The sequence below is a fragment of the Pipistrellus kuhlii genome, unplaced genomic scaffold (genome assembly GCF_014108245.1).
Source record: "Pipistrellus kuhlii isolate mPipKuh1 unplaced genomic scaffold, mPipKuh1.p scaffold_m20_p_1, whole genome shotgun sequence".
NCBI classification, from domain to species: domain Eukaryota; kingdom Metazoa; phylum Chordata; class Mammalia; order Chiroptera; family Vespertilionidae; genus Pipistrellus; species Pipistrellus kuhlii.
In genome coordinates this window covers 178412000-178422499 of record NW_023425404.1, presented here as the reverse complement: position 1 = coordinate 178422499, position 10500 = coordinate 178412000, and the positions used below count along the sequence as shown (strand labels likewise).

Below are 10500 nucleotides of genomic sequence, written 5' to 3'. Positions count from 1 at the left end.
TGCATAGAAGGAACTCAGTGAAGAGTGTCTTACGGATGAGGGTGTCCGAAGGACCTTTTCAGGGATAGGCAGGACCCAGCACTCCCACCACCACCCCATCCTTCTACCCCGCCACTGCCCCTAGAGGCGCGCGGGTGAACTGCAAGGGGCGTGCTCATGGTGCAGCGCGTCATTGTCCAGAGGCCCCTCTGGCTCCGCGGTGCCTGCCCCGCCTCTACCTCCGCCCCTCCCGCCCCGCCTCCGCCCCGCTTCTCCCCGCCTCGTAGTCCCCGCTCCTCCCTCCCCGCTCCTCCCTCCCCGCTCCTCCCGCCCCGCCTCCGCCTCGCCCCGCCCAGCGGAAGGGCTCGATCGCGGTCTGCTGAGCTCGGCGGTGACTGCGTGGGGATGGCGGCGCCCGCAGCTCCGGGAGGCGGTGACCCCCGCACGGACAGCCTGCTGGACCGGGAGACAGCCCGGTGGCTGCAGTGGGACCAGGTGAGGGCGCCGGGGGCTGGGGCGCCCGGAGGAGGGGTGAGGTCCTGCCTGCTCCCCGGGGCGCCCGGAGGAGGGGTGGGGGCCTGCCTGCTCCCCGGGGGCGCCCGGAGGAGGGGTGGGGTCCTGCCTGCTCCCCGGGAGCGCCCGGAGGAGGGGTGGGGGCCTGCCTGCTCCCCGGGAGCGGCCGGAGGAGGGGTGGGGTCCTGCCTGCTCCCCGGGGCGCCCGGAGGATGGGTGGGGGCCTGCCTGCTCCCCGGGCCAGTGCGATGCCTGCGCTCCCTCCCGGCCGCTCCTCCCGCGGGGAGACGGGCGGGCGCGGAGGACGCGGCGGCGGCACGGCCTCCTCCGCCCCGGCCGGCGTGCTGCACGGGCGGAGTTTGTCCGGAAAGGGTGTCCCGGGCCGGGGCTGCAAGATGTCAGGGAGAGAGCGGCGGCCCGAACCCGAACCCGAACCCAGGGCTTGTCTGATTGAGGACTGCACGCGGACTGCCCGCGTCCCTGACCCCCGCCCGCCCGCTCGTCCTCTGCTGTGGGGGCTGGACCCCCCACCTCCCAGAATCGGTCCGCCCCGCGGGTTCCTTTGGCTCCTGGGAACTTCGCAGACCGGCCTTCCCATCCACCTCGCCCAGGTGCTTTGTTGCAAACCTGGGTCCGCCCAGTTGGGCCCGCCTGACTTCAGGCATCTTTCTTAGGTCGCTGATGGGAGGGAATCCCTTGGACACAGCACTCCTAGCTCTGTTCCCTCTCTTAGATGCTGGAGCAGAGAGGGAAGCCAGCTTCAGACATGCCCCCCTTCCTCTCTCCTCTCTCACTGGAGTCTCCACTTCCGACTTGTTGCTTCCTGCCGGCTTTTTGTGTTCTTGGGATGTGCAGCTGCTCACTTCTGCTGACCTTGTTTCTCACGTAGTCACTCCTGTTTCCAATCCGAACTTGCATGTGATGTCAGGGGGGGAAAAAGCATTCAAACCTGTGAAGAATTTCTGTGAGTTTCTTTGACAACTTCATCTTCAAACTGTTAACAATCGCTGGGAGAAAATCTCAAACGGATTGAGATAATGCTCCGGAGAATGGCATGCAGATTTGCCCCTTATTTTATACATTGCAATCGAAGGAGGAGTAAGTGGGTTGCATGAAATCCATTGGTGATAGACTGGGGAGGTGGGAGATAGCAAAGCTGGGAAACCTGGGATTGGATAAAAAGAAAAATAATGGACACATACTTCTTTTACATAGGTGGATACAAGATAGGTAACTGTCAATAATTAATTCAGTAACAGTGAGGGGATTTGTGGTCTACGCAGAGCTGGGCCTGTGTTTGAGGCGTCCAAAAGGAAAATTACTTTGACATTTCAAGAATATGTTATAGTAGACACAAAAAAAGACAATAGGCTTTATTAAGGTCAAGATTGACCTTTGTCAGGGAAGGTACTTGCCTAGGACATGACTACCCACCATAAATGGCTTTTAGTTAAAAAGTTTTCATTTCAGACCATCCTCCGTGGTTAGTTTAGGTCTCTGCGTTTGTAAGGCCTCCCAAGCTGGTCTGGTTTAGTATGTGGCCCCTCTTCGTCCACAGCGGCTTGGGTAGAGAGGCCTTCCCTGGCTCCTGAGGGCAAATTATTTCTCCCTAATATGCTCCTTACAACCGACTGTTCTTCTCCTTCACAGCTCTTACTGGGATTGGTCAAACAAACAAACAAAAACAACAACTTATTTGTAGGTTTGTTTGTTTAATGTCTGTCTCCAGGGCTGACTTCAAAAGCCTGCGATCTGATGGGGTTTGCACACTCATTAGTCAGGGCATTGGTCGGCAAACTCATCAGTCAACAGAGCCAAATATCAACAGTACAATGACTGAAATGTCTTTTGAGAGCCGAAAACAGACTTGCGCGCATGAGCCACGAAGTTTCAATCGCACTATAGGGCGCGCCCACACTATAGTGGTATTTTGTGGAAGAGCCACACTCAAGGGGCCAAAGAGCCGCAGATTGCTGACCACTGCCCTAGGAGGGCCCACCACTTGGTTAAACACTCTGCTGTCCTGTCTTGAAATTCTTTTTATTTTTTATTTTTTATATATATATTTTATTGATTTTTTACAGAGAGGAAGGGAGAGAGATAGAGAGCTAGAAACGTCGATGAGAGAGAAACATCGACCAGCTGCCTCTTGCACACCCCCTACCGGGGATGTGCCCGCAACCAACGTACATGCCCCTGACCGGAATCGAACCCAGGACCTTTCAGTCCGCAGACCGACGCTCTACCACTGAGCCAAACCGGTTTCGGCCCTGTCTTGAAATTCTGAACAATTGTTGAATGAGGGGTCCCGTTTTTCATTTTGCACTGCACTCCAACGAGTCATATAGCAAGGCCTGCACAGTGCAGATGGCAGAGAAGATACAGGTTTCCCCCGCTCTCCGAAAGTAGGGGTTTCCTGTGAAATCTTGGGTAAGCTCAATGGCCGAAACGCCAAAAAGCAATCACCATTAATGTACATGGAAAATATTTTCATCATCTCAGACCCCAAAAATAATGTACCAAGTGATACCAAATAACACCTGAAGCTTAAAATACCCGGAACACGTGGTAAAAGCAGGAACGACGTTGTAAATAGACACCAGGCTCTGTCCACTTGTCAATCCAGTCAAGCAGCAGACTTCCCGTTTTACCCACCGAGGGAAGGACCCCTCTGCGACCAGCAGCACCGACAGGAGCAGCGGCAGCTCTCAGGGTTCTCTCTGCCTGCAGAGAGTATGGTGTGGATGCAGGCAAGGTCAGCACACACACAGGGTCTTCATTTCATTCATCACGGTCAAAACACTCAATTACGTACAGTTTTACGCTAAGCCCAACACCCCCTCTGAGCTCTTCGGCTTTTCTGATTCCTTAGGACACATCTCGCTGAGGGAGGCGCAGAATAAACCGGGATAAAGCACAGGTGCTCGCAGACACAGCTCACAGCCTGAGATGCTGAGCATCGGGGAGGAGTTTGGTGCGGCCACTGTCGCTGCCTCTGCCAGGGCTGCTACCAAACAAATGCTGACGGCTGCTTTCCCTTTTCACCTTTTTTCTTTTTTTTAATATATTTTATTGATTTTTTTATAGAGAGGAAGAGAGAGGGATAGAGAGCTAGAAACATCGATGAGAGAGAAACATTGATCAGCTGCCTCTTGCACACCTCCCACTGGGGATGTGCCTGCAACCAAGGTACTTGCCCTGGACCGGAATCGAACCTGGGACTCTTCAGTCCACAGGCCGACGCTCTATCCACTGAACCAAACCGGTTTCGGCAGCAGGCTAATTTTTAAGTTGATAATTTGGTCTGGCCCGTGAATGATGTTATAAATATCCACATGGCCCTTGGCAGGAAAAAGTTCCCCACCCCTGGTAAAGAGAAAGAGGGTACCTCCCTGGGTACAAGTGAGGGGATGTCCTTTTCATTTTTTAGTTTCTGCCACTTCTGTTCTTCCCTCTTCCAGCTTCTTGTTTGGCTGGAGACAGGCGGCAAGAGGGCGCTTCCTGCTGGCTAAAAGTCTGAGCCCCCAGGGCGGCAGGTCACCCTGCATTTTCACTCAGCCTTCACCCACTTCTTTCAGCTTTGGTCCCTCCCACGGCTGATTCTCAGCTCTGTTGTCCTCTTGACTTTTTATTCTTTTCTCTCGGCCTGATTTGGTTTCTCTCAGGCTGTTGGTCTTTGATGGATACGAAAGGCCGATGTGGATTTTCCACATTGGTACTGAAAATCACCAGATATTGGGCGTAGCCTTGAAGTTCCTGTTTTCTCATTGGCTTGGCAAATATTTATTGAACCTCTTTTATGTTCCTCACCTGAGCCCTTCATGGAGTCATCTGCCAATCTGACTGGTCAGATTGTGCTTTGTGGTCAGTGGTTATTGCTTTTAGCCCAAAAGATGGGCTTTTACTGCATTCCTTGTGAATCTGGAATAATCTGGAAATGTGGGCTTAATCCCAGAAGGCCAAGGGTTTATTGCAATAGCATTTCAAAGTTTAATTATGTGGCCACATCTTGCCTGCATGTGAATTCTTAATTTAAAATGTCTGGTACAGAATTAATGTGACTGCCACTTAACATTTTCTGCAACTGTTGTACAAAGAAAACAGGGCTGTGCAAAATGAACTGATACGATTCGGGTGAATGTCTATTCGAAGCAGTGGATGTAATAGAAAAAGCACAAAATTCTTGCTTATCAGGCAATTTAAGCAAGTCTGTTAATCTCTCAGGTGTCTCTATCTGTAAAATGGGGGTTTTGTTATTTGTCTGCTTCTTGAAGTCATTACAAGATTCAAATTTGACCAGGTATGTGAAATCTTTGTACAAGTGATTAACACTATAAAAATAAAGTTTTGACTTGAATTGTATAATCTTTCACTCTCTGGAAAAATTTGAAGACATTAGGGAAGAAAAGGGACATTTGATTACAACTAAGTGTCAGACAGAGAAAGATGTTTTACATTACTTTAATGAATTTGGTGTAAACCACCTCAAAACCATTTTGTAAAGAACATTCTAGACTGTTTGCCCAAGTGAATAGACTTGGTGAGTGGTGGTGTGACTAAGATTACATTCCGGTGTTTGACTCCAAAACCTGTAAGTTCATTCCATTTTCCCCAAATTGCTTGCTGTGGTAGGAAAGAAAACAATACTTATATTATAAAAAGAAAGACTAAATGCTCTATATTTCTATTCTAAAACTAAATATATATTGCTTATCAACCACAATATCACTCTAAATTTAAAAAAACTGAGTTTGTATAACCAAAGCATTAAAATACTGGAAAACCTATATATAATATACTAGAGGCCCTGTGCACGAAATTTGTGCACAGGAAGGGTCCCTAACGGCTGCCGGCGGCCAGCTGGGGCCTTCCTTCATTCTGCATTGCCCCCTGATGGTCAGCACACATCATAGTGAGCGATTGAACTTCCAGTTGGTCGAACTTCTAAGGGGAGACTTTACAAATTAGGCTTTTGTATATATTGGTGGGGTGTTTCTCAGCATCTACAAGGGTTCAAGGAATCTGGAAAAGGGGCTGTGTATAAATTAATGAAGAGACTAGACTTGACATAAAAATTTGGACAACATGGGGGAGCCAGATGGAGCTTAGCTTTAGTGACTAAGTTCTCTGAATCTCTGTACACAGGGCTTTTTATTCACACGCCTTGCCCTCTAGCAAAGCAGACAAAGGTAAAGTTTTATAAACAGTAAAAAGATTATTAGGTTGGGCAACTGCCCTCAGCTATCCTCAGCAGGCAATAATATATGCAAATCTTCAGCCCTGCTGAAGCTGTCCATCAGCCTTCTGGTGAATTTCTCAAATTTATTATGCTAATTACTGGAATTTGCTTCCAGCAATACATATTTATATAGATAGATTCCTCCCCAGGGTAGAATTATTGTGGGTTTTTTATTTTTTTTAATTTTTTTTATTTCAGACTTTTTGTTGTTATTCCCCTGGCAATATCAGTGTATACCTTTGTGTTTTGCAGAATCCTTTAACTTTGGAGTCAGTGAAACAGCTAATTGCAGAAGGCAATAAAGAAGAGCTACAGAAATGTTTCGGGGCTCGCATGGAGTTTGGGACAGCCGGCCTCCGAGCCGCTATGGGAGCTGGAATCGCTCGTATGAACGACTTGACCATCATCCAAACTACACAGGTAACCACATTTTTATAAGTTTTAGTTATTCTTACCATACCCCCAGTGTCAAAAGGTAAACGGAGGCATAATAAACATTTTTAAGCCTATCTGAGCAAAAATCTATTCAAATTGGGTAGTATCCAACTACTGGAAATGGTTAGAAGCCTCCACTGACTTGAGCTAGGAGAACGACTTATTGAGAAGAGGCAGGAAAGCAAGGAAATGAATAGATTGTCTATAGCTCAAGCGATTACCTTATTTGGGAAAGCCTCGGTGGCTATTTGTGGTTGATTGTCCTTTGGTTTGATGCCTTTTTTTGTTTGTTTGTTTTTACTTGTTTTTGACAGACAACTGTTCAGTTTTTATTTCATAATCATAAACTTAACTCTGCAATCCAGCTATACAGGGAAGGAGTAAGGAAATCCCATTCCTTCTGTAGCTCAGGTTTTGATTTCTTTTTAAAAATATATATATTTTATTGATTTTTTACAGAGAGGAAGAGAGAGGGACAGAGAGTTAGAAACATCGATGAGAGAGAATCATCGATCAGCTGCCTCTTGCACACCCCCACTGGGGATGTGCTCACAACCAAGGTACATGCCCTTGACCAGAATCGAACCTGGGACCTTTCAGTCTGCAGGCTGATGCTCTATCCATTGAGCCAAACCGGTTTCGGTAGGTTTTGATTTCTTAACTTGAGTCATTTACAAGCTCACCTTTTGGATTGCTTGACAGGTTTCATTTGCTTACTCAGGCTAATAAGGCACTAAAGCCACCTCAGGCTAACAGCCTCCTTATTGGAGTAACTTAACCCAGGCTCCCTTTGTAAAACAAGTGTAATTTGTTTTGATTACGGCCAGATCTTGTGGGTTTGTCTAGGCCTGTGGTCGGCATACTGTGGCTCATGAGCCACATGAGGCTCTTTGGCCCCTTGAGTGTGGCTCTTCCACAAAATACCACGGCCTGGGTGAGTCTATGTTGAAGAAGCGGCATTAGAAGAAGTTTAAGTTTAAAAAATTTGGCTCTCAAAAGAAATTTCAATCGTTGTACTGTTGATATTTGGCTCTGCTGACTAATGAGTTTGCTGACCACTGGGCTAGGCACAAGGAGTCCCACTTTTACTCTAAAGCATGGCTTGCCTAGTTGGTTGAAACAGTGCTTGTTTCAAAATTCATATAGCCACTTTCATTCATTCATTTAGCAGAGATTTATTGAGTGCCGACTGTGTGCCAGACATTGGGAATACAATAATGACTAAAATAGACTCATGGATCTTTCATTCCAGTGCAAATTCACCAGCTAAGCCGACTGACTTTTATGGCCTTCTAATTTTTGGTTGTGGTTGTACAGGTGCTAGCATTGAAAAGCTTTGGGAATTGCCAGAATCACCGGGAGGCAATTCTATTTAGGTTGAATGAACAATATGGGTGGAAATTATTGCTGAGTTCCCTTGCCTTCATTTGTGAATTTTGCCGCCAGAGTCTAGACCCAACTTTTAGGAAGAGAGATGAATCCTCTGACAAAGCAGAAGAGCCATTGATGAGGGAAATGAAGGAGAACCGATCCTTCTGTCTCCTCAATTACTTAGACTTGAAGGTCATTAGAATGAAGGTCACTTTAGGATGGAAAAATTGATTACGGCAACTGCGTTGTACCTTACATGTACCTCACGGCATAAAAGGCAGCTGGGCACGTTGTAGCAAAACCCTAACAAGACAAGTTACTAGGGCTGTAGAACACATTGCCCCAAACTGATTTTATTTTATTTTATTTTTTTTAATCTTTAAATGAACTAATTTATTATAAAAAAAATAAAAAGTGGGCACATTACAAAGCTAAACATCAGACAAATCCAGTGAATCTAACACAATCTATTTCCATTACAATTATCAGTAAGTCAACCTAGTTAATATATTGCTTCACTTATTCTCTATGCCTTCTTTAAGAAATGATTTCCAAAAGAACAACCTTTAAGCAAGTTATTATAATAAAACTTGTCTACCAAATAATCTATCACAAACACTAGCATCTCAAAGTCTAACACTGAAAGTTTTCAAATTAAAGGTAACATTTTATACAAAAAAAAATCCAAACAGTGATTTTACACGGTTCATGCAATGTGAGTGGAGCTCAGTGTGGACAGCCAGTCTCTGCTACCCAGGTGTCACGTGAGCCAGCGAGGATCCTGGAATCACCTGAGAGCTCCCTCATTCACAGGTCTGCAGTTCTTGCTGGCTCTTGGCTAGGATCTTAGCTGGGGCTGGACCACTACCTGTGGCCTGGGCTTCCTTACAGCATGGGGCTTGGGATAGCATCCAGACAGTGGGTGCCAGGAGGAGGCTGTACTGACTCTAATAACCTCACCTTGAAAATCACCCCAAATCACTTACTTCCACCATGTTGAATTTGTCTTACAAGACACTCATGTCGCGTTGGAGGAACATCAATGTCACATGAGAGAAGCATGTGGGATGGTGTGGCTATCTTTGGAAAATTCAATTGGTCACACCTCTAATTAGGCCTAATGAATGGTAGGGGATTCTAAGAGCTTCTCATTGAACATACACTGAGTAGCCAGATTATAATGATCTCTGAATGCATAATAATCTGGACACTCAGTGTATATCCTATATAATAAAAGGCTAATATGTAAATTGTCTCCTTGACCAGGAGTTTGACCAGCAGGCAGGCTGGCCAACTGCCCATGTCCCCTCCCCCTGGCCAGGCTGGTCAGACCCCACCCCCATGCATGAATTCATGCACCAGGCCTCTAATATATATATGCTGTGGTCAGAGTGGACAGAGACTGGTCAGAGACTGGAGGGAAATTTTTGTATTGTTTGCCTCATTCGTTGAGGTTGTAATTTCCTCTTAGGTTACTTAACTGAGCGGTGGGACATGAATGATGGGGAACTCTCAGTCTTCTAAAATAGCCATTCTGTCTTTGGAGAATGGTTGTCATCAAAGGAGGCTTTCACTATTTTGAGTCAAAAACCTGTCTTTCGGTAGCTTTTTCATATTGGTCACCGTTGGGCCTTTTGAAGCCAGACAAAGTTTATTTCTTGTGTCCTAGGGTAACATTTCAATTGGGCAACCTCCTTCATCCCACATCATGCCTTTTCTTAGCCATGCTTTCAGGTTCTCAGTCTCTGCAGGTTCCAGAGTCGCTGAGCGATTTGGAGATGTGAGGATTGTGGACCAAGGCTTTTTGCCTTCTTGAACTTTGGGATCACAGCAGTTGGCCAGGATGGGGAGAGGGTGCTCTCCCTGTTGTAAGCTTTGGATTGTGAGCATCAGGGCTTTCTGGGAAACCCACAAAACCAACACACATGTGTCCTTCTCCCTTTGTATCACTCACCTCGGAACGTATGCCAACGCAGTGTTTTTGTCCGGGAAAAACTAAAGGCGAGCTAGATAGGCGATGCTCTGGCAACAAAGCCAGGAATATCCTCTCTCCCAAAAGTGACTTCCTTCGGCCAAAGTGAAATCAGTGATATGAACCATCATTATTACCCGGTCAACCTTTGTTCTCTGATAAAACCTGTTTTATCCAATATTCTGAACCTGTTGAATTCAAAGGTCACTGTTTTGTGATCTTTCATATCTCAGATTGAAGTGATGTTCTTGCACCCACTGGGATACAAGACTTGTGTGGGGTTTTTTGTTTTTGTTTTTTTAAAAAATATATATATTTTATTGATTTTTTACAGAGAGGAAGAGAGAGGAATAGAGAGTTACAAATATCGATGAGAGAGAATCATTGATCAGCTGCCTCTTGCACACCCGCTACTGGGAATGTGCCCGCAACCAACGTACATGCCCTTGGTAGGAATCGAACTTGGGACCTTTCAGTTCACAGGCTGACACCCTATCCACTGAGCCAAACCTGTTTCGCAGGAATTGTGTGTTTATCATTTCTAGGCAAGTGTATGAGCTTGCATACCTGCATACTTTTTATTTGTATAATTGACTGTGTCATGTGTTTGGACTGATATGGCCCTCCTTAAGACCTCTACCTAATTAAAAACAATATTATAAACAAACACGTTTAGAGTAGTCATTTGTCAAAACCTTATCAAATGTATTGAGTCCCTTTGACTTGCTGCTGGTACAGAGCAGGCAGAAATATCTGAAACACCCCCCCTCTCCTCAGGCACTTAGAACTAAAGTAAAAGAAAGAATGTAGGCTTTAAAGGAAAATAAAAATAGTGCTTTCTTGGTGTTAGATTCTCAGCACTTGGCATATTTTAACTCGTTTATTCCTTACAACAGCCCATTGAGATAGGTACTATTCTTATTCTTGTTACACAGAACAGGAAACTGGGGCACCAGGAGATTAAGGAACTTGTCATTTGCTTGTAGGTGGC

The 10500-nt window shown here is 46.1% G+C and overlaps 1 protein-coding gene across 4 annotated transcripts in view; it reads left to right on the top strand.

Annotated features, from left to right (window-relative positions):
* The first annotated feature begins 312 nt into the window (after positions 1 to 312).
* The window catches only part of PGM2 (phosphoglucomutase 2), a 32039-nt gene continuing 21851 nt past the window's right edge, over positions 313 to 10500 (top strand). For 2 of the 4 annotated variants that reach the window (XM_036418729.2, XM_036418717.2), the window contains exons 1-2: positions 313 to 474; positions 5984 to 6151. In XM_036418729.2, coding sequence (XP_036274622.1) covers positions 385 to 474; positions 5984 to 6151 — 258 coding nt within the window. In that variant the 5' untranslated portion in view covers positions 313 to 384. Of the gene's footprint in view, positions 475 to 1432; positions 1457 to 4611; positions 4793 to 5983; positions 6152 to 10500 lie in introns of those variants that run through there. The other 2 variants (XM_045573433.1, XM_036418723.2) reach the window with 2 other exon arrangements.